The sequence below is a fragment of the Brachypodium distachyon genome, chromosome 3 (assembly GCF_000005505.3).
Source record: "Brachypodium distachyon strain Bd21 chromosome 3, Brachypodium_distachyon_v3.0, whole genome shotgun sequence".
NCBI classification, from domain to species: Eukaryota; Viridiplantae; Streptophyta; class Magnoliopsida; order Poales; family Poaceae; genus Brachypodium; species Brachypodium distachyon.
The window spans coordinates 53,168,277-53,193,812 of record NC_016133.3 but is presented as its reverse complement, the minus strand read 5'-3'; the positions used below and the strand labels follow the sequence as shown (position 1 = coordinate 53,193,812).

Sequence of the window (25,536 nt, the reverse complement as noted above, 5' to 3'; positions counted from 1 at the left end):
CATTCTACTATTTATTCTTGCATTGATATTGTTGAATACATAGTTGTTTGATAATAGAATTCATCGAGAAATATGTGTGGATAATTTAGAAGGCGGACATTTAGCTTGTGTTCATTGGGTGATGCGGTGAATAAACACTTGCCAAATTTTCTGGACATTGTGTTCATTGGGTGATGTGGTAAACAAGCTATCCGTCCGTTTGTTTACCGTCCGTACAATTTGGCAAGTGTACATTTACCAAATCACCTAATGGACACAAGCCAAATGTCCTCGTTTCAAATCGACCTTTCGTCCACGTCTATTTCTCAATGAAATCTATTATGAAACAACTATGTATTCAACAATATAAATGCAAAAATAAATAGTAGACTGAAAATTAATTAAAACGACATGGTCCAAATATCTCAAATAACAAAATTTAAAAATCTCAAATGACATAGTATCAAAATAAGCACAAATCATGCGGTGCACTATCACAAGATCAAATGTCATCGCGTGCCAAGATTTTGTCAAGTATTTCTTTAATTGAGATTTTGACAAGTATTTCTTTCTCTCTCTTTTGGGGCTCAAATTGATCATGTGGCCTCGTCTGTGGACGTTGTCCGCCAAACCAAACCGAAGCCAAATTTAAGTTAGCGTTTGGCTTGTCGACACATAAATGACAGATGGCCGACGTTTAGCAATCCCGTTGGATTGGTTTTTTCGTCCGACAAAAAGTTACGGATGGCTAGCATTTGGCTTGGAGATGCCGTGGGCTAGCGCGTGGGGAGACCTACCCAAGATCAGTCTCATGGTGCCACGCATCCGACCGGCCAGGCGATACAGATACGGACGGCGGTGATCGCGTGGAGACCAGCCGGCCGACCTCGCCTCGCCGGGGCGCCACGCCCCCCCACGCCCCCGCTGTATATAAATACACGGGGCCGCACACCGCTCGGTCGGCGTGCTCGTGCTTTCGCTCGATTTCGGGGACGGATCAGACGGCCGAGAGCGAATCCGGGGATCCCGTTCCACACTCCTGCCTGCCCCCACCCTCCTCTCTTCCTCTCCTGGTTCCTTCTTCCGTCTCTGTCCCTCTCACGGAAAAAAGAGGAAAAATCTCCTCCTCGTCTTGTACCTGCTGTTCAATCCGTGGCAGCAGCTGATAGCTCCTGCCGCGTGGTGTCGAGTCGTTTCCCCGCGATCTTGCAGCCCTTCCTCTGCCGCGCGCCTGCGGGGATCTGTCTCCTCCTCGAGGCATTTCAGCCCGAGCAGCAGCCAAGAGGAAGAAGAAGGTAATGGGAATCGACCCCTGGATCAGCTTCTTCTTTGCTGTATTCGTTTTCGCCTCGTATTCAATTCGGTCTCTGTTTCCTCTGTTTTTGCTAGCCATTGGCTGCCTTCTCTCCCTTTTTTGGGCGCCACTGCCTCATCGAGTTCGTTGCGATGTTTGATCATTAAGATCTCCAACCTTTTCCTGGGTCCATTCGGGAGGCAATCCCATTGTTTCCCACTGTTGCCTTTTTTTCTGTGGCGTGGACTCCCCCTCCCGCAGCAATGAGTGCTCGCGTGTTTCTTTCTTTATCGGGGCAGGCTTGCTGATTGATTTGCAACGAACCTTCTCGCATTTACTTGTCCACACTTGGTTGCATCATAACTGTAATCTTCCCCTCTTTTCTGCTCTGCTACCTGTTCTTCAGATCATTTGGGCGTCAGAAGCAGCGGTGGGGAGGGAGATTGTTGCATACTACGACTGTTGTCGCGTCGCCGGAAGCGTCGCGGTGATCGGGAAGTTTGCAGTCTGATGGGCGCTTGCTAGCTGTAAGTCGTTCCTCGCTTGACGTAATGCATATCCATTCATGATGATTACTGCTCCAGCTTCTTAATGCTGAAGATTATCTGGTGCTTATGTCTGGCGGCACTATTAGCTGGGGATGTTGGACCGTGATGGAAGAGAAAACATACATCAGTCAAGAGTGTTTGCTGTTACTAGTTTGCATTTCTAGCACACTATTTTTGCGGTGGAACCAAGTGCCAATGACTGAGAAGTGAGAACTTGCTGATGGTTCTGCGCTTAAAAGGGCCTCATGGGCCTAGGGCTATCAAGGCGATATGTGCATCCATAAAGCAAACAAGGGGACAGCCGCAGGGGCCCACATGCCATAGACTTAGTTGTTGGTTTCCATGTCTCAACCTTGGTTCGTGCGTGCCACTGTTCGTTATTGCTGCTGCTGTCTATTGCTTCTTGCCAGCTCCACGCTCTCCTCACTTCACTCCACACGGTGATGAATGATACACCTCCACGCAAGATCTATGAAGAACCTTCCTTGCACACACTGTACTTCCTCCAGTCCAGTCCCCAGCAGCACAGATAAATTCGTATTTGAATGAATACTCTACGAGGACGGGAGAGCCTACTCCTCCTCTAGCAGTCTAGCTCATCGATCCAGCCGGTGGTGGTAAGCTGCAGCATTACTACCGTATCATCCTTCCTTCCATCCATGCATGCAATCAATCGGCCTACCACGCCGCAGCTCGCTGCAGTCTGTACCACGTATATAAAGCATCCTACTACTCCTACTACGGTGCCGCATTGACTCGGTTCCTTGCTCCGTGGTGCCCCTACCGTCCAGGAGCTAGCTAGGGGGGAGTGGGCAGCTCGACGAGACAAACATGGCATAGTGACAATGCCCTACCAGACGACGACGCGGCCCGGCCGGCCGGCGCGTGCACACATGCATTGGGGCCCGGCGCAGGGGCGTGCGCTAATCGGGCGCTGCTCGCTGGACTCGCCTGCCGGCCCGTACGGCCATGTTTATTAGTGGTTGCTGTCGATGCGTCCGCGTGTGTTTGGATCGATTTTAAGGAAGCCCCCCAAAGGCTGCGGCCAGCGCCAGAGGCCGTGGCATGCATTAGGCCGCCGGCCGGCATCGGCACGGCACGTTCTGACTTGGAATTTATGCCGCCCGGCCGCTGCGCCCAACGACTGGCTCTGGCTGGTTAGCTAGGCAGGCAGATGCGTCGCATGCGTATTTTCATTTCATGTTCATGTCCGCGTACGGCCTCGTGCCCTTTTACGAATTCGATGTGGAGTAGAAATGTTCTTATCCGGAAAAAAAAAGATACGGTAGTAAAAATTGTCCTTGTACATGTTTCCCTTTCGAACAAAATGCTGCATTTTACTAGCTTGTTAATAACCATTGGATTTGAGCTGCGTGAAGGTTTCATTCCTTTCCCCTCTGTCCTGACTTTTGCTATTGGATTCGACGTGCAGGGAGAGAGATCGAGTGGCAGGTGCGGCGTAGAAGAAATGCTAGCATGCATCGCTTGTTCGACCAAGGACGGTGGAGAGGACGGCGGCACCCGTGCTGTCGCCACACCCAACGGCAGAGACGCCGGCAAGTCTCTGACCTCGCAGGTAAATGTCTCGCAGCACTAGTTTATGCATACATGTCTATATACATACTAGATCTGACACTCGGTAGATCGATACGGCTGTTCTTCGTGTTCAACTGCTGCATACGAACAAATATAAGGATGAATATCTAAGGTAAGGTTGAGTTAATGGCCTCTATGCAGCATTTTGTTTCCCTGGTTCTTACTGGTACGCGTACTTGACAACCGAGTACAGAGTACCACGTACGTGCCATCAGATGCATGCATTGATCAGTCGATTTGAATACCCTCTGCAACTACTTGTCGTCACCCTGTCCTTGACATTTGAAAGGGAACAGAGGGAGCATGTACAGAGGAGCACACATCAATTTCTTTTCGAAAAAAAGAAGGGTTATGGAACGTAAGTACAGGATGGATGACAGTGCACTCGCGTTTTTACACATTCCTTGATAAAGTTGGTCAAGGCCCAGGGGAATATGGGTAGACGTGGTGCTGCTTTTGCTAGATGGCTCCATCCCCACAAGCCACACCCCCAAAAGCTTTGGAGTCTCGACTCTCTGCAGAGCGATGTGATTTGATTTTCTCACTTTTGTTCCCCCCACATCCCCTCTACCTTTTGCCCCTCGCTACCCTTCATCTGCCCTCTCTGCTCAAGCTAGATGCTAATGTGATCTTTGCCTTCTGGAAAGCTGCTCTTTGGTTTGATTTAACCCTGTGAGCTTTACTCTTCATGTCCAATACATACCTTTCTTTTGCACTAGCCAAGACGTTTCTGCTCACGCAGGGAAGGAATTAATGTGGGCCGTAGCCCGTAGGCCACACATTTGCGTGGTCCTTAGATGGGCTGGTTCCGCTTCGCAGTTCAGGCCCAGCCTGGGGGCCTTTACAAGTTTACAACTCTGCTCTGCATTATCATGACACGCATAGTGACTCACTGGGACTCGAGTATCCACCGCCCTTTGCTTCCTGCACGCTTTGCTTTTGCCGTCTTTTAAAGTACAAGTGTTAAGCAAACACCACATCATTATGGAAATACATACGGGATCCCATCCCACCCCTCTGGGTTATCATGATCAGTGCCAGCTGCGACGTTGCTTTGGGCTCGAGTGGTGCTTATTTGTTCCTTGCTTCAGGGTTCAGACAAAAGATGTCCTAGCTAGCTGGGTTAATTAGAGGACACATACGGTGGTGCGGTTAGCCTTTGATTCCTTTGTGCTCTGCTAGGGGCAATGTGCGCCATGTCTTGCCTTGTTAGGTACGCTAATCAGAAGTCACAACAGCACTAATCATTAACCACTTGCTGTTATCATTGAAGCTTTGCTTAAAGACTAAATTGCCGCGTTTATTGTGGTTCGGACGAAATTCGTGCACATTCGATACTGAAAATTAATCGTCATGACAGAATTCAGAGAGACGTTTGATGAAACTGGTTATCATCGGTTCAGCCACTCTGATATGTTTGTTGCTGGAAGAAATGGGTATCTGAATATTCAGCCACTAACAGGCAGGTGTTCCTTTCATCCAGCCTTTGGTGCTAATCCAGCATCACTAATATGTTCCTCTGGGTAGTACACGCTTGTTATTGTCTTAGCTACGTTGGAATTGTTTCACTGTACTAGTGTTTGTTTCTAGCTGTGGTGTTGTGGGATGTTAGAGTTAGTACAGTTCCGTTACAGTGCTACTGGGTTATCTGACTGAGGGACTACCTGCAAATGTGCTTTCAGTTGAAGGACATGGTGCTCAAGTTCTCCGGCTCCGGCAAGCAGTACAAGGCCTCCGGGAGCCCATCATTCAGGAGCAATCGGTTCCACCGCTCCAGCCGGCTCGCCGCGTACCCGGGCATCATCGACGAGTCCGGCTTCACGTCCGACGGAGCCGGCGAGGCCTACAGTTACATGAGAACAACTACGAGCGCCGCCCCGTCGTCGGCGTGGGACAGGGACAAGGTCAACCGTGGGTTCCGGCCGCCGCACGTGAGAAGCCCGAGCACGAGCTGGATACCGAGCATTATCGGGGAGGAGGAAGAGGAGGACGATGACGACGATGCTGACGAGGAGGCTGTGGTGCTGGAGGAAGACCGCGTGCCGAGGGAGTGGACGGCGCAGGTGGAGCCCGGCGTGCACATCACCTTCGTCTCCATCCCCGGCGGCGCCGGCAACGACCTAAAGCGCATCCGCTTCAGGTTTGTACTGTACCGATCGGTTCTTCGAGCACGATATATATCGTGAGTTGTGACTGAGGAATAATGGACTGATGGTTGATGAAGCAATTCATGTGTCTGTGCAGCCGGGAGATGTTTAACAAGTGTGAGGCGCAGCGGTGGTGGGGCGAGAACTACGACCGCGTGGTGGAGCTGTACAACGTGCAGACGTTCCGGCAGCAGGGCCTCTCCACGCCGTCGTCCTCCGTCGACGACGCCATGCAGGTCAGTTCTCCAGCGAACCGGAGCTCGTTAATTTCGTCTGACTGGCATCTAATTTCACTTCACCAAGATATTCAAATCGTACAGTCGTTCTACTCTCGCGGCAGCTCGACGAGGGAGAGCCCGGCCCCGATACCGCCTCCGGCAGCGGCGAGCAGCAGAGAGCGGCCGCCGATCAGCCGGACCGCGTCGTGCAAGGCGAGCCGGGCGGCATGCTACCCGTCGTCCGCGGCCGTGCCGGACCCGTCGGACCACGTGTGGGCGCACCACCTCAGCCTGCTCAACTCCGCCGCGGGCGCGTCGGGCGCGGCGGCGGGGCCCTACGACCCGTCCCCGCGCGTCACGACGTCGTCCCGCGGCGACGAGGCATCATCCGTCGTGTCCGTGAGCAACGCGAGCGAGCTGGAGGGCGCGGAGCAGTGGGTGGAGCAGGACGAGCCTGGCGTCCACATCACCATCCGCGAGCTCGCCGACGGCACCCGGGAGCTCCGCCGCGTGCGCTTCAGCCGGGAACGGTTCGGCGAGGAGCGGGCCAAGGTTTGGTGGGAGCAGAACCGGGACCGGATACACGCGCAGTATCTCTAGCCTCGACTCGAGCGAGGAGTTAGGAAAAGGATTACTGTACTTAGCGTTAATTAGTTGTTCGTCTAGTTACGTTCTGCAGGGTGATCGAACAGAGAGAGGAGCAGTGGTTTGGTTTGAAGAAGCCTAGCCTTCAGGTTGTATCTCGATGTAAAATATCCGTCTTCTTTACCGACCTTTTCGGGTTGTTTCTCGATGAACACAAAGTTTTATTTGTTTGTTTTAACAAGGTTCTGTAAGGTGCTTTGATTTGCTGGGTTTTCACGTCCGTTTTGCCAAGAGTTTTAGGCCATAAGAAACAGTGCAGTTGCTACAGAAACGTACAAAATTGCAGCAAACTGAAGACCCGGAAAAATGCATTGAGCAGACATCGTAACAATGCACAACGAACTCCAGACAGGTTTCAAAATTGACCAGGCAAATACATGAAAAAATGCTCTCCGAAAGCTCACAAACTGTACAGGCAAACGCTAAATATCATCCCGTTGAATGGGGCTTCTCGACTGTTAAACAAGACAGTGGTCTGCGAGCACAAACATTTAAGAACACTACGTAATATTTGACAAAACAAATCAAATCAAAACCACACATGTTTTATTCGATCATGAGACAAGCTTGGGGCAAAGACAAATCCACACCCCAGTATACAGGGAAAGGTCAGCAGGCTTGAGCACTCTACAAAAGCAATATGCAACATATTCTACTGTTGCACTTGCACCGGAATGAGGCAAGCTGGGAGGCAACTATCAGAAGGACGGCCAACAGGCAAAGCACTCCGTGTCACTAAAGCGGACCGGGTTTTAGCTCTGTAGAGCCTGTATGCCTCTCTGCAGCCAGCCGTTTCGCTCTGTACTCCTTTAGCTGACCGTTTTTGCTCTATATACTCCTTTAGCTGACCAATTTCCTTGTCAACCTCTTTGCCGGAGGGATCTCGTCAGATTTTCCAAGGAAGTCTGCCTTGACATGCCCAGCTTTCAACAGTGGGACAGGGGGCTTCACAGTGGTACGTGTTCGGGAGGTAACAGACATATGAGAAAGCTTGTCGGTAATGGTTGAAACCTTCTGCATTGTTCCCCGGCCAGTTTCCGGTAAACTGCGTGAATGCCTCAGTACTGGGTTCCCTGTAGTTCCAAGAAAAGAAAATATTCAGAATCAAACCACAGATTTGACACTGGAATCTGGGAAATCTACTCTATATAGGGCACTTGCCTGGGCTATTCCGTGCCTGCACTCGATTAGTGTTTAGTTTGCTGTTACTCTCAGTGGTTCGTGTACTCTTCTGTGGTGCCTGGCGGTCCATTTGAAGTTTTCTTTGTACACCTAGAACGTAGATAAATAGATTTAAAATATAGCCAGTAATGCTAGTTAACTATGGGCACGAAAAGAAGAGAGAACATATATTACCGATCTTATTTAAGCTGTCTGATTTTACAATGCTGCTAGAAGGTTTGGTTGTGGACAGAGCTCCAGTGGAGTATCTTCGAGCAATATAATGACCTGAAACTCCTTTTACTCCAACTGAAACAAATTGACCAATCACAGTAAAACAAGGGTATCAGGAATAGAAAAGGCTACCAGGCAAAACAGAGTGTAAACTAACCACATGGAGGCGTTTTGGGAGGACCTGCAACCCTTGTCCGGACAGTAGCTGGAACATATGTACAATCCTGATGGATTATGACAAGAAAAAACTGTTCATCCTCCAGAGCAGAGACAAATAATAACACCGTGTAGAACAGCAACATGCAGTCCAAAGATAAGTTTTACCTGAAAGAAGGCATGCTGGAGAACTTCTGAAGCCTTTGGTCTCTTGGAAGGATCCCACGAGCAGAGGGACTACAAGATGTGTATGAAAACATACATTAATCAAAGGATCAAATGATTTTGGGATTTGCAATCCAGGATTAAAGAACTGTTGAACTTACGGATATAAGATTAATCGCCTCACTACTAGCCGATGTCATTACCTCCGAGAGTTGATTGCCTTTGACCTGCATACAGAAATAGCCACATGAGAATAATAGATTAAGCACTGAACCCTTGTACGTGTTCATTCACAATGCACGAGATGAGAAAATATGTCAAGTCATGAACAAAGTTAGAACAAGATGTTGACTTAGTTTAAGAAAGAGAGATGTTGATTCCATCTAGGATTGGTGACCAAGAGAATCGCAGTAAAAGTATACTAAGACAAACTGAAGATGAACATTGACCTGTGGAAACTTGTACTTCATTGCCTCAGCAAGAGACAATCCTTGGGGCCATGATTGTTCGTCAGGACTACCAATAACGTTGCAAATCTTGAGAATCTCATCCGCTTCACTAAACAGTGGGGTAAAGACACGGAAGTGAGCAAAGATGGTCACCAAGAGGGGGAAACAATAGAAACATAATAGTAAAACATATGCAGTAAATGCCAAAAAAATTGAGGCTGCAGTCACAACAGCAGCAGATATATGGTAACCGTATTACCTCGTGCCAGGGAAAAGAGGATGGAGTGTCAACAGCTCAGCCATTATGGCACCCATTGCCCACATATCTATAAGTTGGCAAAGCAGAAAGAATCCAGTTACGAGTTGGTTCTATGTGTAGTCAACAACAAAGTAATAGTAGTTGATTCCTTACCAACTGCTGAATCATAAACAGATGACTGAAGCAATACTTCAGGTGCTCGATACCTGAGGCATTGAAACACATGGGAATCAAGGAAAAAATAGATGATATTTATTCTCTTTGTGTGTGGATTGAGCTGTGGGAGCAGTGCAAACCAGCGGGTTGACACATATTCTGTGTATGGTGGTGCAGCTGAAACTTCTCTTGCAAGACCAAAGTCTGCTAACTTTAGGATATCTTTGCTAACCAACAGATTCTCTGCAGGTAAAACAATACAGTTGGCGATACAATATAATCCACATGAATGAAAATACAAAAATTGCATCGGTTTCTCTGCAAAACAGATATACGTATAGCTGCTAAAAGGCTTTAAAAAACTCTACGTCGACAATACATTAATTTCAGGTTTCTATCTCTAAGCAAGGCTATATTTCGCAACAGTTGGTAGACCAAAACAAGAGGGGGTGGATGACTACATAAAGAAACCTACCAGGTTTGAGGTCACGATGGAAGTATCCTTTCTGGTGCATATAAGCAAGCGCCTGAAAAATCTGAAAGCACCAATTACGGACATCTGACTCCGAGAAAGGCTTGACTCTGTCTTTCATAAGTTGGTAGAGATTGCACTCCTAAAAGAAGCAATGGACAATATTCAACAAAAGCCATATGAGGTGGTTGAATTTTCGCTATCAATCACATGCTTAAGTACCATGTATTCCATTATGAAGTATAATGTATCATTTTCCCTTATGACCTCCTTGAGCTTCACTATGTTTGAGTGATTCATGCGGCGCAAAGACTTCAATAAAGAAGAAATGTCAGTCCAATGGAAGTAGTCTGCTAGAAAACATCAGAGTAAATCGTTGGGCTGAAGTACCTTTACTTCACGTAGACTCATACATTCCTCAAAAGAATAATATTTTCTCTTCATTTTCTTAACCGCAACCTACATTAGATCGTATAAAATGTCAACAGCAACTTAATTGTCTCACCGAGAGTACATGGTAAAAATGTCAACACATTTTCTTCACAGAGATTTATCATAGGATACATACAACTTCACCGTTTTGTTTATTTATAGCACGCCATACACTCCCAAAAGTCCCATCCCCAACCTCCTTGATCAACTTGAATCTGCAAACATAAGACACTCTATAAGAAAAAATCAAGCCCCAAAACAGAAACAATATTAAAGTTATCTACAGAAGAAAAAGGAACACTAGAAAAAGTTACCTGTCCATTATTCCGGTCTCAGTTGCCTAGCACAAGATTTTCCGAGACAACCAAATCCCAAGAAGAATCAACAAACACAGAAAGGTGTTTGCCAAGTCCAATCAACCAATATCTTGTCTATCAATTAGCAAGAACGGATATATATGATCAGTCAATTGAACATTAGGGCCCCAGTACTTGTGCTCTGTTGTACTTGGTCGACTCAAGAAGATGCCACAGCAACCATAGTAGAGAATTGCAGGATATCGCAAGGATGGGTCTTGATCTCAAACGGTATACAACAAATCGAATGGCAACTACCTAGGGGGGACAGGTGGAGACTGAACACAACAAAGATTATTGACCCTGCAGATAGGAGCAAGGAGAAAAGAAATTCAGGGTATTTCAAGAGACATGGTAGATGTGATTCCTTTGCATGCCAATATAAGCAGCAAAGAACAGTTTGATTCCAACTAGTTGAAATTGACTTATTCTACCAGCACATCATTAGCCTTTTTATTTGATCACCATCTACTACTTGAATGAATTTAACAAGTTTATTTTGAGATGATGTGCTGGTAGAAAGGGAATAAAAACTGAGATGGTAAAATTAGTCAATAGAACAAAAGAAATGAAGGAAAAAGTGTATTACATGCAGCAGGCATAGACCGAAATATGCCTTCAGTAAAGATCGCATCAGCCTGCTGTCGATGAGCATAGGAGCATAGAACCACTATGTGCAGTTCACCAGAGAGAAGAGTTGGGTGTTCCCACGAGCTAAAACACGCCAATCAAAAGTTTCTTCTGAAATAAATAGCTTGCACTGAAGGAGATATGCCCCAAAGACCACTTTTCCCATGTCTCTGATGAACACTTTAAGCTCACCAAATCACTGCTGGCTCAATCTAATATAACAGATTTTGAGTCAGAATGTTGTGTGAACTTTTTGCACATGATGTGCACACTATTGAGTGTATGTAAAAGGAACTAAAATAAATTCCATGAAACATGATCATCAGTGGCACAAAGAACCATTTGGATCATAATGCAGACACTTGATGGCTTCTACATGCCTTTATCAACAATGACAGAAAATTTGCAACATCTCTAACTCTGACTTAAAATAGAATTTTATGATTTTTAACATATTAGGATGTATAGAGGTACATGTAGAAACAAAAGGTAAACTCAGTTTGAAGGATTCTAATGAAATTTTTTACTCCTCGTGAACAATAATGTACTAGCACCAACAATGATGTGCATAATGAAACGTATTGTCTTGGAGGTACTACGTATACATTAATACCAATGTAGAACATTGGGAGAGGTGCGCATTGCAAACCATATCTACATCATTGATGCTATTTAATCAAGCTAACCCTGCTTAAAACATCGAAAATGATGTTGCTGCCACATCACTGGCAATAAGAATTCTTTCATCATAGCAAGTTCACACATATACAATTGACACATATGAACTAATTTATCGCCTTAGGCTGGAACAAATAGAAACTTCTTTTTCTAACTTCTACATCGTTACCTTAATCAGAATTGATATTACTGAACACCGAAACCATATATTTTCTCATCTATCGGGAGAAAAAGGACAACTTTTGACGGGGAAAAAGGACATTTCCCTCAAAATCCAAATCAGCCAAAAGAAAGAAAGAGATACCAACACAAAAGCATCCCAGCATAAACGAGAAACTAAACTATAGCACCGGTAGGAACAAGCTCATACGTAGGTTCGCATTGGACCGAATGCCTGCGAGCCGCTCAGATCCGTCGCCTGGGAGCACAGATCCGGACCAAATCCCTTGGGACAAGCAAAGGCACACGCGAGGAGAGAAGAAGGCCCATGCGAGAATGCAGGAAGGTGGGGGAGAATGGAGCGGAATCGATGCCATACCTTACCAGGCGGGCAAGTGGTGGTGGCGCCCCACGTGCCGTGGCCGCGTGTCGGCGCGGCCCACCTCAGCCCCGCGCGGCGCGACAGACTGGGGGGGGGGGGGGGCGGCGCCGGTGATTGTGTCGCCGTTCCGGGCGGCGGCGGCGGCGGCGTTGATGTGGGGAAGAAAGGAGAAGGGAGAGAGAGAAAGAGAGAGCCCCGGCCTGTCTCCTCCACCACCAGTCCACCACCTCTCCCCTGGTTTTCTACCCGCGACGCGTCCCGTTACTTTTTATAACCGCAAGCCAACAACGCCCGTCGCCCTCCTTCCCTTCCCGGCACAGCATCGCCTCCTCTCGCGCTCCGCCCGGCCCTCCGCTTTGCTGCCGCCTCCTTTTTTTAACCGCTCCCTTTGCTCCTTTTCAGGTTTGCCCCAACGGAGGGGAAACAAAGTATTCCTGTCTTTTCACCCGCCCTCCTCACCTCACCTATCTCTCCTTGCTACTCTCTTTCCTTCTCCATGGACACGGATCGATTGCCATTGACGCTTTGGGGTGAACTGGTGAAGTGAAACGGCTCTAAATTCGGTGGACTTTTTCTCGTGGCGGGCCGACCGTCACGACGCCTGTGTTAATCAGCGGTGGTTAGCGAATGCAATGACAAGGACGCCGTGATGTGTTTGGTGGAGGAATTCAGCTTTGCCGATCAAAATGATTTCTTGGCCTGGACGAACGAATTTATCCTTTTGGTGGGATGGTCCCGAATGAGGAGCCCAACCTGGCGTTAGGTCACAGGGCACACACACTGCTCCTCCTTCCACCTGCGCTTGCGAGCGAGGCGAGGCACCGCACCACAAAAGGCACTCACGAGCAACAGCACACGGCATTGCCATTTTGTTGTGTCTCTAACATTCCGTGCAACTGACAGCACCATTTGGCTGGGTCCTCCGCCGGGTGGTTCTGGATTGGACCCGACGCAAGCAAGCAAGCTAGCTGCCACAGCTTAAGCGCTCTCTCCGGTTGGTACCCTGTCACGAGTATTTAATTGCTGGGGGCCGGGTGATCGTGATATTTTCGAGCTCGGGCGAACCGGTCTCTGCTTTATAATTATTATAGAGTGCCAAACGCATGGTCCGATCTCGGATTTGGTTGGCTCTCTGCACATTTTGTATGTTTATGGAACTGGTACAATAATTGGTTTCTTCGATTATGGAAGTGACACGAGTAGTGAAATGACAAAATGTTCATTGTTGACAAAACAGCGGCCAGGCTTCTGCAGTCTCAATTAGGTGGGAAAAGCATCTGCTAAATTTCATTGGAAACCTGAGGATTTTGGCTGCCGACTGGGATGCTAATCTGCAAAAGATCTTTTGTATTAGTTGTGGTGCTGCAGTCCCTCTGCTGTACAAAGCAGTATTATACGTACGTATCAGCACGGTTTGCTGCTTTTGACTCATGGAGTGCGGTCGATCAGTGCCCGCGTATCCACCCATAAACTCAGCTGCTTGTTCACGTGCTTTACTTTTTTTTTTTAGAATTTTCACGTGCTTTACTATGCACCCGGCATTCCGGTGCGGGCCTCAGGTTTTCCCGGGCAATCGGACACACACCGCGCGCACATGGGCAGTGCCATCCACTTCTCGCTGCTTCTGCTACGGAGCAGTAGACCACCAGTAGAGTACATTAATCAAGGGGCAAGCTTGGGTGCATCTGCCCATGTGCATGCATGGCATGGGGAGAGTTTAATTACGTGCTGGTGCTGGATTATCCGCAGGAGCGAATGCAACAGTTCCTTGCTGCAGGCTGCGCTCCATCACATCTCCAAGGGTGAGCCCTCACTTGTCCTCCGGATTTGTTCATTTGAGGGGTCTTTGGACAAATGGGGGTGAGAAAAATATCAAGTTGTCCAAGAGAAACCCCATTTGTCATCCCCATTTGTCCATTTTGATTATTTTTCTATTTCTACTCTAATTTGCACCTACGCACATGATTTGAATACCATTGGTAATTCAAAATTAATAGTAGAGCATACCTCATCGAACACAAATTTGGATGTAAATTCAAATTGAAACATATTCAAATTTAAATTCAAATCTGAATTAAAGCATGATTTACATGTACTGCCCGTGTGACAACAAAGCAGAACACTGAGTTCTTTCTGGCTGCAAGTGTTATAAAAAAAAAGCTAGGATCCTTCCAATTTACAAGCGAACAAACATACTCCCTGGACAGGCTATACTCCATAGAGCAACAAGCAAAGAACTTTAAAATGGACAAAACGATGGAGTACTAGTATATCTCTATATAACAGTACCACTATCTTTTTTGTGCTGCCTCTGCCTCCAAATTAAAGTAGCACAAACATACCACACACAGATCAATTCCGGCACTACCCTCAAACCGAGTTCATTGACAGGCTCACAAGCTTGGTAGATTTCACCTAAGCTTCAGCTAAACAGGATATTTTTCTTCTGTGCAAACATCAAGTTCCAGATTTTAAAACACATTGCAGTATTACTGAATCATCACTATCCATTGTTCCCTACAATTTAAACAAAAATGCATGGTTAGGAGACTGGATCATGGGCATCTGCTAATTAAATGACCCAATAATTGGAAAAGAAGAGCCATCTGCAGCCCGAAAGATCAGTACTACATGCTGTACATGTGATGCAAAAGCAGAGTGGTAAATTAATCAGTTTCAAGCGCATAGCTCAGTTTTATCAGTAAAGAGACTGAATTTTTCTACAAGAACAGAATTCAGTTCCAATTTCTATCATCGACTTAACATATCATATTTAAATAAAGATGACAGTCCTTTCAATAAAATACCTTTCAAGAGAAGATGTCAACTCGTCTTGACGCGCCGCGCCAAGATGTCACCCCTCATGAGATCAACCCATTGTCGTTGATTCTCATCCATTAAACTTGTGTCAGCAAACATGATCTTTGAGTCCTCACTCAACCTGGCAGTGGCTACATTTTCGGCATCGGTGTCTACCTTCTGCTCAAGTGCTACCTTCTGCCTTTGTATCTCCATGAAAGCTTGGTGTCTTTCCTCCTTCTTTGCTTTCTTTTCTTCTACCCTTTGCCACATGCAAGCTCTTTATTGGCCATGATCTCAGCCCATGCATCTTTGTGCTCTTTCCTCTCTTCTCCTTTGCTTTCTCCCACTTCCTGCCCTTTGGCCTTTGCACACGGCCACCAGAAGCTAACCCTTCTCCAGCTTCACCATCTTCATTTAGGGAGCTTGATTGGCAGCTTGATCCTTCATTGCTCTTTTGCTTCTTTGATGAGCCATGGCCTTCCTTTAGTGATGAAACAATAGCTTCCCATTTTGGGGCCTTGTTGAGCTTGGTCCAACAATGCACAAACCCAAATGGCTTTCCCTCATTGCTATTGTACAACGACATTGCCATACCCATCTAGCAGTTGAGATAAAATGTCAGTATAACATGAAATTAACAAGGAAGCATGGAGAACATAAACATTGCTAGTAGGTATAACTTACATGGTCCTTAATACCGATGCCACTGACTTTTCTGTTGTTAACTTGCTCAAAAACCCCACAAAATTTATTGGTGGCATCTTGGATGGTGGACCACCTATGAGCAAGTGAGCTCTCATTACGATCGTTTGTGAAACAGTGTGGGGGATAGTTCTTCCTCTCATGGAAGTACTCATGGATTCTCTTCAAATAAGCAGAACCCCTTTGCTCAGCCCCCTCGAATTGGATCTTGAGACACTTCCAACCAAGCAATGCATAGTAATTCATATTCTTTGATAGTGTAAGCGGCCCCTCTCCTGCAAGTTGCTTTTGCATTGGATGCTTGCATTGACTCCTCTATAGGTGAATATTGATTTTGAGGGGGTTGTTCACCATTGTTGATCAACTGCGTCATATATTCTTCTTAATAGTCCTACAAACGCAACAGCATTTCATACTTATTGGTGATCGAATGTTTATACTACAGTCCCAAAGATTAGTAATACATCAGTCATTGTTTACTAGTAACAATAATTAAACGGCCCAATAATTATTCTCATGGCTCAAGAAACATGCAATCTAGATGATACTACTGAAGTAAGCACATATACATCAAGCATTTGAGATAATTATATATTCCTATGGCTAGAATGCTCCTAGAATATGTCAGCATTGTGGATCAACAGTATACTGTTTTGCTTGCATCATTGCACTCTTCTTCATTATAGTATTTTCAGATGTTGATATTAGCTGTGAACATAACAAGAACAAAGGAAAAACTCTGAAACATGGTTCAATTTGAGAGAACAATTCAATTATCCTATGTTCATGTTACCAATTCGTGGGAACAAATAACTAACAAATAACTATAGCACTAAATCTCCCCAATAATTATTTACAAGTAAACCTGTACGTATTGTGTATATACCAATGATTGTTATTACTATAAACAAAGATTTCAACAAATTGAGCACATGAAGAGAAAGTAATTGAAGAAAAAAACATACTCATCTGCTTGGCTGAACAATTGGCCGAGCAGGTTGCGCCCCTCTGTGTTGCCGGCGGTTGAGAAGGAACGCGGCTGCCGGAGTAGATCAGACGAGTTTTCCAGGGTGTAGGCGGCGGTGTTGAGGTCCAGCCCCACACGCCAGGAGCTCGGCTCACCGCCGACGGGGGTAGAGAACTTGTGTAGGTTTGCAGTGGGGGCAGAGAAGCCGTGCAGCTGGAGCCGAGAAATTGGAGGACCGTGGCCGGGATCAGAGGAGCGGGCACTGTTTGTTGGGGGGATGACCCCGGGTAGGGTCACAACGGCACAACTCTAGCCGAGATAACGAAGGCAAGACCGGCATAGACGAGTACGCCGGCATCACAGAGAACGACTAACGCTAATCCGGCATACCCGATGTATGCCGGTACACCTAACTTGCTTTATGAGTTTGCAGGATGAGGATGAGCACATTGGTCCTGACAGTAGCCGGGATCCCTCAACGATCTTATCCTGGCTACGCGGTGTAGAGTAAAGCAGTGCCATCATTACTCCAGGGAAAGCGGTCAGCGCCTGCACGCTGGTGCCAGGTGACCACGCAAAAGAAGCACCGAAAGAGAATCTATGACGGAAGCCAGCAGAGGATAGCTGTACCTGCTGCCGGCTGGCAGTAAAAGTAAAGTTGCCTTGTCCCCAGCGGTGCTGCCTGGAGGGAACCAAGCCGCGTGCCCAGTGGAGCCAAGGATGGTGACGTTAGACTCGGCCCACATGGCAGTGTACCATGTGCGGCCTATAAATAGAACCTTACCTCTCTGTAGAAAGCAGAGATGAGAGATTTTAGGGTTTTCCCCCCTTTCCTCTTCTTCTTCTTCCTCAAGAATACAGCTCAAGGAGCACCATTGTAGAACTTCTCTATCCCGGCCAATACAACAAGGCAGAAGTAGGAGTCTTACCTCTACAAGAGGGCTCCGAACCTGGGTAGATCTGCGTGTTCTTGCGTGTTTTGTGCGTATTCTTCTTCACGTCCTCCCTCATCCGGATCCACCATTGTCCATCGGCCCCAAGTTAAGGCATCCTACACTGAAGCAGCCCCTTCGATGCTTCGCTGATGACAGAAGGAAAGTCATATCGGAAGAGGTATCTCGGCTTCTAGCTGCTGGCTTTATCATGGAAGTGTTGCATCCTGACTGGCTGGGAAACCCGGTCATGGTCGAGAAAAAGAAAGACGACCCAACTGCTGCCAAGGTATGGCGCATGTGTATCGACTACACCAGCCTAAACAAGGCATGTCCCAAAGACCCATTTCCGTTACCGCGTATCGATCAAGTGATTGATTCCACTGCCGGGTGTGAGTTGTTGTCTTTTGTGGATGCGTATTCTGGTTTTCATCAGATACCACTGAACCCTAATGATCAAATAAAGACATCATTTATCACCCTGTTCGGGGCTTATTGCTATCGCACTATGCCGTTTGGTTTGAGAAATGCAGGATCTACCTATCAAAGGTGCATGCAGAAATGCTTGCATGATCAACTCGGCAAAAATGTGCAGGTGTATGTTGACGATGTTGTCATAAAAACCAAGAAAAGCGCCATGCTCCTGGATGATATCCGGGAAACATTCGCAAATCTGCGGAGATTCCGAATGAAACTGAACCCGGCCAAGTGCACATTCGGTGTGCCGGCAGGAAAATTGCTCGGTTTCCTTGTATCAAGCCGAGGAATAGAAACAAACCACGTGAAAATTGGTGCTATAGAAAGAATGAAACTGCCAAAGTGCCTCAAAGATGTGCAGAAATTCACGGGATGCCTAGCGTCGCTAAGTCATTTCGTGAGTCGGCTCGGTGAAAAGGCTATGCCCCTATACCAGCTGATGAAGAAAACCGACAAATTTGTGTGGACACCACAGACAGACCTAGCTTTCCAGGAGCTGAAGAAAATGATTGCTACGACACTGATATTGGCCTCTCCAATGGAGAAGGAGCCGATGTTATTATACATCGCGGCAACCAACCGAGTTGTCAGTGCCGTCATTGTGGTGGAAAGAGTTGAAGATGGTAAATCGGTGCAGAGGCCGATGTATTACTTAAGCGAGGGGCTGTCATTGTCCAAGCAGAACTATCCCCATTATCAGAAAATGGCGTACGGCATTTATATGGCGGCAAAGAAGCTAAATCATTACTTTGAGGCACATCAGATCCGAGTCATATGCGAGGCACCCGTCTCGGAAATCATGGGCAACAAAGACGCGAGCGGCCGAGTCGCAAAATGGGCTGTCGAGTTGGCACCCTATGCGCTGCAGTGCGATAGACCAGATGCCGTGAAGTCTCAAGCTTTGGCAGATTTTTTGGTGGATTGGGCCGAGATGGAGTATGAGCCACCGCCCTCGGAAACCAATTACTGGAAGATGCATTTTGATAGCTCTAAGATGAAAAGCGGGCTGGGTGCCGGCATAGTCCTGACTTCGCCCAAGCGTGATCAGCTCAAGTATGTATTACAGATTCACTTTGCAGCATCCAACAATGTCGCCGAGTACGAAGCACTGGTGCACGGACTGAAAATGGCAATGGGATTGGAGTTCGCCGAATTCAATGTTTTGGCGATTCCGATCTAGTCGTCCAACAAGCTTCCGGCAACTGGGATGCATTGGATGCCAACATGGCGCTGTACCGGTTCCCTGTTCAGAAGATCAGTGGCCATTTTGAAGGATGCGAATTTCACCACATACCTTGGGCGGAAAATGAAGTAGCCGACACATTATCGAAACTCGGTTCAACACGACAAGCCATTCCGGCTGGGGTGGCACTAGAGCACTTACGCAAGCCATCTATCAAACCGTCGCCAAAATCGGAGTCTATATTTATCCCGGCAAGTTCAGAGGCCGGCGCCACTCCCATGGACATTGACGGTGGCAACGGCTCCGGTAACCCGGGGACTAAGTGTCTTAACTCGGCGGAAGCAATGGTAGTTGAGCCAGTGGAGATAGACGAGCCGGATGAGCCGATCTTCACTAATCGTCCCGTGCCGGCCTGGGCGCAACTGATAATGTCTTACCTTAAAGATGGAAATCTTCCGGAAGAAGAACTGTCGGCAAGGCAAATCCAGAGAAGAGCGAAGGCATACACCATCATCAATGGTGAGCTTTCCAAAAGGAGCGTTACTAACGTCCTGCGGCGATGCGTCAAGCCGGAAGAAGGACAGGAGATACTCCGGGATATTCACCAAGGAGAGTGTGGCCATCATGCATCTTCAAGAACGCTAGTGGGCAAAGCTTTCCGCCATGGTTTTTACTGGCTGAGTGCATTACAGGAAGCGGAAGACACAGTGAGGAAGTGCAACGGCTGCCAGAGATATGCCAGTAAGATCCATATGCCGGCCTCTGAGCTCAAGACTATTCCAATTACTTGGCCTTTCGCCGTATGGTAGGACCGTTTAAGTGGGCGCGAGGAGGCATGACGCATATCCTGGTCATGGTTGACAAATTCACCAAATGGATTGAGGTCAAGCCGATAAAGAAGTGTGACGGCAAAACCGCGGTGTCATTTCTGAAAGATATCATCTTGAGATATGGGTACCCGCATAGTGTCATCATGGATAATGGAACGGATTTCGCGGAGGGACCTTTCGCACAATTCTGTGCTGAAAAGAAAATCCGGCTGGATGTGGCTTCCGTGGCACATAGGCACATCCTCAGTCCAATGGTCAAGTTTAAAGGGCGAACGACATGGTTTTGGCCGGCATAAAACCCCAGCTAATCGAACCATTGGAGCGCACTCCAGGATGCTGGCTGGATGAACTCCCGGCCGTGCTATGGAGTCTCAGGACGACTCCCAATCGCTCTACAGGCTACACGCCATTTTTTCTCGTATACGGGGCAGAAGCTGTCTTACCAACCGACATTGAACATGACTCTCCAAGAGTAACCATGTATACGGAGGCCAAGGTAAAAGAGGCCCGAGAAAATGATGTCGACCTGCTCGAAAAAGCACGGGAATTAGCTCTATCTCGGTCGGCCATTTACCAACAGCACCTAAGGCGTTATCACAGCCGAAAGGTCAGCCCGCGAGTTTTTCGGGAAGGAGATCTTGTCCTTCGACTTATGCAACGCACAGCCGGCATGCACAAATTGTCACCTCCATGGGAAGAACCCTTCATTGTGAGCAAAGCACTCCACAATGATTTTTACTATCTTATAGATGCACAAGATCCTAAGGCGAACAGGATGGACCGGTCGGGCGAGGAGACCAAGATGCCATGGAACGTAGCGTTGCTCCGTCCGTTCTATACTTGAAAGCTGAGTATTTGTATCGTTTTTTCCTTATGTTGAATGTTTCAATTAAGACAATGAAATTATCCTCCGGGTTCTTAAAAGAAACTCGGAGACTAAAATATCATTTAAGTGCTGTATTGCAGTCAATTATCTTTTGTATGTCGGCATGGCTTAGTTGTGTAATCTTACGTTGATCTAGTACTGTGTCGGTATTCACGAAACCCCTCTATGACTTCGCTGCTGTCCGCAACCCGGCTTCATGGCAAGCTAGAGATGGGTATAAGATAACCGAGCACACGAAAAATGACTAAGGAAATAAGCAAAGAGGCGATCCGAGATATACGTTATCTTAACTCGGCATTTCTTGTTAACTCGTTTGTTACCGAGCGAATTCTTCGAGTTAATTTTTTCGAGAGAGTGGTTTTATGACTTTGTGATTCATACGTCGAACGTCGGCAAGGCAGACAAAAGAACCAAAGTTGTAAAATTTCGCTAAGAGAAAAAATGCACTCAGGGACTAGGTCGGGAATATTGATAAACAAAAGACTTAATTAAAATAAGAACTCGGTACTTGGCAAATAAGAGTATGTCGGTTACATGTGCACCCGGCATTCCGGGGATCTAATGTTTCTAAAGTTATTTCTAAGCTAAGAAGAGATGGAGGGGTTGGCGCCGGAACTCAGCGCAGCATTCCCGGTGGAGGCCGACTCCACAACATCTTCCTTGGCTGCAGCCTCTTCCTCTTCGCCATCTGTCATCTCGGCGCCAGCTTCAGAGGTTGGGCCCTCCACAAACGTATGCACGCTGGCATACTAGATGAAGGAGTAAGCCCGCTCCTTACACTTCGCCACCAGCTCCGGGTCCGTGAGGTAGGGAGAGTCGACGCGCATCGATTGCAGCACGTCAAGATTGATGCCGTATTACCATGATAGTACGAACGACAACGCCTCGTCGGCGCCAATGCGTGCGGCCGACTCCTGCCAGTCGCTTAGCCGGGACTCCGTCTCCAGCAAACATTTCGCCAGAGTCGGGATGTCCGCCGGAGCTTCTTCTCCCGGCCATAGCGCGCGGAAGGCCTGGATGACGGCGTTCAGCATGTCGACGCCGAATGACTTGAGCGGTCTAACCTGGCTAGCGATGCTCACCAGGTAATCCACCAAGTCATACTTGAATGACTCCCCCGTGGCTGCTGACGGCTCCCTGTTCCGACGGGCGACCTTGACGGCCTGTTGAGCATGCTGGAGGGATGTGGGGAAGAACTCTGGCAAAGACGAAAATAGCAGTGAGTCTCGGCACATTGTCGCTGCTACTCAGACAAGGAATTGGATGAGGAATTTAAGTCGAGATAACTTACTCGTCAACATGTTGTCGATCTTGACGAGTTCACGTGGACGACCTTGAACAGTGCGGTCTTCTCGGCGTCCTCCAATTCCGCGACAGTGGTGCGGGTCTCGAGCTGGGCAGCTAAGTCCTTGCCCTTCTTCACCTTGCTTTCCATCCGGATCTTCTCCTCGGCTTGGGAAGAGAGGGCCGAGGTGAGTTGATTCACCTCGGTTCGGTGCGCTTCGGCCTGCGCCGCGATCTGCGCCTGCAGCCGGGCCACCTCTTCCCGATGCAGTTCGGCCTGCCAAGTCTTCTCATCTGTTTAACAAACATATATTACAGAGAGGGATATCTAATACGGATGGAACCCGGGATACGGACGACGAGTTACCTTGGACTTCGGCGACATGCTTCAATAGCTCTGCCACTTGGGCGTTGTCCCCGGCTGTGAACAGGAGCAGGTGTTAATTCTTGCAGAACGTTATACTTGGACGAAGATTCTTTTCTGGTAAAAGATACTTACCCTGGCTCTCGCGCTCATTCGGAGCGCCTCGTGCTCCATCTCCAACTTCTTATACTTTGCTAGCAAAGTTTTGAAGATGGCGGTGCGCTTGTTCATGCAGAGCTGCAAAACAGTGGTTCGCAGTTAAGGTTACTGCAGCAGGAAGTAAATGCCCTGAATGTCAGAAAATAAGTGTTTGAAGGATTCTAAGCTTCAGGCCGACTGTTCTAAACCCGGCCTAATTCTCGGGGAGTAAGCGTTTGAAGTATTCTAAGCTTCAGGCCGACTATTTCCTACTCGCCCTAAACCTCGGGGACTAGGAATATGGGTACTATGCTAAATCTAGAAGTTAAGATTTTCTGAAGGTTTGTTCATACCTCCGTGGCTCGGCCAGCCTCGAACAAGGCCACCCGGGCTTGGTACATTTGGGTCGAGATTGACTCCGGAGTTGCTGCGGGCATAGGTCCGACTAGCGGGCTTTGCCGAGCCGACTGCGAGGTGTTGGAGGTCACCTCGTAGTGGCCGGCGCTGTTCCAGTCCATGACGGACTGGCACAACGATCCCCAGCTGTGCCCACTGGTCGTTCGAAGGGGCACCTCCTGCGGCCTGACAGAAGGCCACGGGGCAACGGAACCCTGAGCTGCCAACCCTGTTGCAGCAGCAGGGCCTCTGGCCTTCTTGGCCCGGGTAGCAGCAGGTTGGGCGTCCGCCGGCCACGATGGAGATGGAGGCGGCAGCGGAGTCGGCTGCGGCCCTTGAGGTCCTTGAGGACCCACAGCCGGCTGCGGCGGCGTCTCAGAAGCTGGCGGCTGCTGCGGCGTCTCAGAAGCTGGTGGCTAGGGGCGGTCTCGCCTGCTGAGACCCCGACCGTACGAGTCTCGGTCTCGCCGACGACCGTGGCGTCGGCACTTGGGCCGACGTCTCGGGCGGGGATATCGGATTCCCGGCAGTCTCAGTCCCGCCCACGGCCGGGTTTGAAACCTCGGCACGGGAAGTGGGAGCCGCCGGGATCTCGGACGCGATACACGTCCGAGATTGCATTGCCGTTAAAGCCTCCCTGCAGAAATAAAAAGCTCAGTCATTCGCATGATTTTGAAGAAGGAAGACGGCATCAGAGGTGGAGGTAATAACAGCCTTACCCGACGATCAGGGGTTTTGGCTTAGGACCATGTGCCGCAGTTTTCTTCCACTTCACGTTCTGCGGAAGACTCTTCTCGACGGGGTGCTTTGCAAGCGCGGGTTTCTCCCGAACCGGAGCAGCAGCAGCAGCCGGTTCCGGCCCCTCAGCGGCATGCTCACCCGAGTCAGCTGTTTCAAGGATAAGGCAGGAATAAGCGCTTTGGTTACAAGAATTATAACGGTTACAAGAAGATGGTAGAGACTCTTACGTTCCGTACGGCGAGGGCCGGTGTGAGCAATCGGCATGAAGTCCTCCAAGTCCGGATCTTCATGGTCGATGGTAAGGCGCGGGGCCGCAAAGCGTTTGTTCGGGGATTTCCCGTCTTCATTCTCTTGACGGGCGAACCTCTGCAAAGAAAAGTCAGGTGCCGCCGGGTTAATTCAAAGTAAGGCCGATATAATCTTATATCGGACGAGAGCAGAAGTTACATCTAAACGAGGAACTTACCGGTGGCGCTCGGTGCTTCCGGCTGTACGCCGGCATACCCCAGCTCACTGCTCCGGCAGGCTGGTCTTTGCAATTGCTTTGACCCGGCATCGGACGTCGTCGGCCTGGTCAAGCCGGACTGTCGATACTCGCTCCGGGTCGAGCTGACCGTTGTAGAAGCACATTTTGTGTAACCGGCGCTGGAGCGGGCACAGCCGCCGATACAAAAGTTGCCAGGAGATCGTCGGCCGTCATACCCTCCTCCTTGAGCTCGAGGATGACGGTATGGATCTCGTTGACCTCCGGATTGGTCTCCTTTGGGTCGAAGGACCAATTCCTTTTCTCTTCCGGGGGGCCGACTTCGAATCTCGGCAGGTTGATCTTGTCGGCCGAAGAGGAGTTTTTGACATAGAAAAAGGTCTTGAGCCACTTTTTACATGACTCAAGACCCTGGATCCTTGGGAAAGCCGAGTTACGGCGAGGGACGATGGTGGCGGCACCGCATTGGGTCATCGGCTTTGCGTCGTCGGGATTGTCTTTGTCTGGGAGAACCTGTGGCCGGAACATGAAGTACCGGGACCACAGGTCAACGGATGGACAGAGGTCCAGATAACCCTCACAGCAGGTGATGAATGTTGAGAGGATGAGAATGGCATTCGCCGAAAGATGGTGTGGCTGGAGGCCAAAGTAATCCAGAAAAGTTCTAAAGAAATTTCTGGCCGGAAGGGCAAACTTGCGCTCAAAGTGCGAGAGAAAGACGACGTGCTCACCGGTTTCGGGGGTCGGCACGAGTTCTCCACCGGGAACCCGGCATTGGACCTCCTCCGGGACGCGCCGGGAGCGGCGGAGCCACTCGATATCCGCCGGGGTCACGTCAGAACCTTCCCAGGCGGCGCGCTCGGAGCTGGCCCTCTCCTCCGCTTGAGCAGCAGGGTCGACGGCCGGTTGGCGAGAAGAAGAAGCCATTGAGAAAAAAAAACAGATCTAGGGTTTGGAATTTCTGAGGAGGAAATGCTTGCGCGAGGTCCGAGCTAGCAAGCTAGACGCGGCGGAGGCCTAGGTGGTCGCGGGCGAAGCAGCGCTGCCTGTGAGCTTGGAGGCGAGAAACCGCAGCGGCGGAGTTGCTCGGAGCAGGCGGCGGCAAGGAACGCGAGAAGCAGAGGGGAGCGAGGTGCGCAAGGAGCACGAAGAGGCGAGGAGTGCGAAGAGTTTTCCGCCCACGCCCTCCTCCTCCTTTTATACCCGAGGCGGAGTAATGGGTGCGCGTTTCCCG

The 25,536-nt window shown here is 48.7% G+C and overlaps 2 protein-coding genes across 7 annotated transcripts; one reads left to right on the top strand and one right to left on the bottom strand.

Moving 5' to 3' along the window:
• Window positions 1–881: 881 nt before the first annotated feature.
• Window positions 882–6,643, top strand: LOC100842344 (protein Brevis radix-like 2). Of its 5 annotated transcripts, none has more exons than XM_014900286.2 (6): window positions 882–1,274; window positions 1,680–1,800; window positions 3,254–3,397; window positions 5,100–5,557; window positions 5,662–5,800; window positions 5,905–6,643. In XM_014900286.2, exons 3-6 carry the CDS (start codon window positions 3,290–3,292, stop codon window positions 6,403–6,405), a joined length of 1,206 nt encoding a protein of 401 aa, XP_014755772.1. In that variant the 5' UTR covers window positions 882–1,274; window positions 1,680–1,800; window positions 3,254–3,289; the 3' UTR covers window positions 6,406–6,643. The 5 variants fall into 5 exon arrangements, with proteins under 5 accessions (XP_014755772.1, XP_024317397.1, XP_003570172.1 ...); XM_024461629.1 differs by having other exon boundaries at window positions 5,868–6,643; XM_003570124.4 differs by having other exon boundaries at window positions 885–1,274; window positions 5,885–6,643.
• Window positions 6,644–6,797: 154 nt separating this feature from the next.
• Window positions 6,798–12,512, bottom strand: LOC100841845 (cyclin-dependent kinase F-4). Of its 2 annotated transcripts, none has more exons than XM_024461626.1 (17): window positions 12,114–12,512; window positions 10,857–11,109; window positions 10,226–10,570; window positions 10,048–10,144; window positions 9,870–9,938; window positions 9,702–9,791; window positions 9,483–9,621; window positions 9,148–9,250; window positions 9,005–9,057; window positions 8,852–8,918; window positions 8,593–8,701; window positions 8,305–8,370; window positions 8,147–8,215; window positions 7,980–8,046; window positions 7,784–7,897; window positions 7,589–7,699; window positions 6,798–7,500 (listed from the first exon to the last, which is right to left on the bottom strand). In XM_024461626.1, exons 3-17 carry the CDS (start codon window positions 10,231–10,233, stop codon window positions 7,268–7,270), a joined length of 1,395 nt encoding a protein of 464 aa, XP_024317394.1. In that variant the 5' UTR covers window positions 10,234–10,570; window positions 10,857–11,109; window positions 12,114–12,512; the 3' UTR covers window positions 6,798–7,267. The 2 variants fall into 2 exon arrangements, with proteins under 2 accessions (XP_024317394.1, XP_003570171.1); XM_003570123.4 differs by having other exon boundaries at window positions 10,048–10,126.
• Window positions 12,513–25,536: the final 13,024 nt, after the last annotated feature.

Excerpts from the sequence above, each read along its gene's own strand:
- LOC100841845 (XM_024461626.1), bottom strand. Across the intron at positions 9,251-9,482 it reads CCATCGTGACCTCAAACCTG|AGAATCTGTTGGTTAGCAAA; the intron begins GTAGGTTTCTTT and ends TTTTACCTGCAG. Across the intron at positions 7,700-7,783 it reads AGACAGCTTAAATAAGATCG|GTGTACAAAGAAAACTTCAA; the intron begins GTAATATATGTT and ends TCTACGTTCTAG.
- LOC100842344 (XM_014900286.2), top strand. The coding sequence starts at position 3,290 with ATGCTAGCATGCATCGCTTGTTCGACCAAGGACGGTGGAGAGGACGGC. Across the intron at positions 5,558-5,661 it reads CTAAAGCGCATCCGCTTCAG|CCGGGAGATGTTTAACAAGT; the intron begins GTTTGTACTGTA and ends GTGTCTGTGCAG. Across the intron at positions 5,801-5,904 it reads CCGTCGACGACGCCATGCAG|CTCGACGAGGGAGAGCCCGG; the intron begins GTCAGTTCTCCA and ends CTCTCGCGGCAG.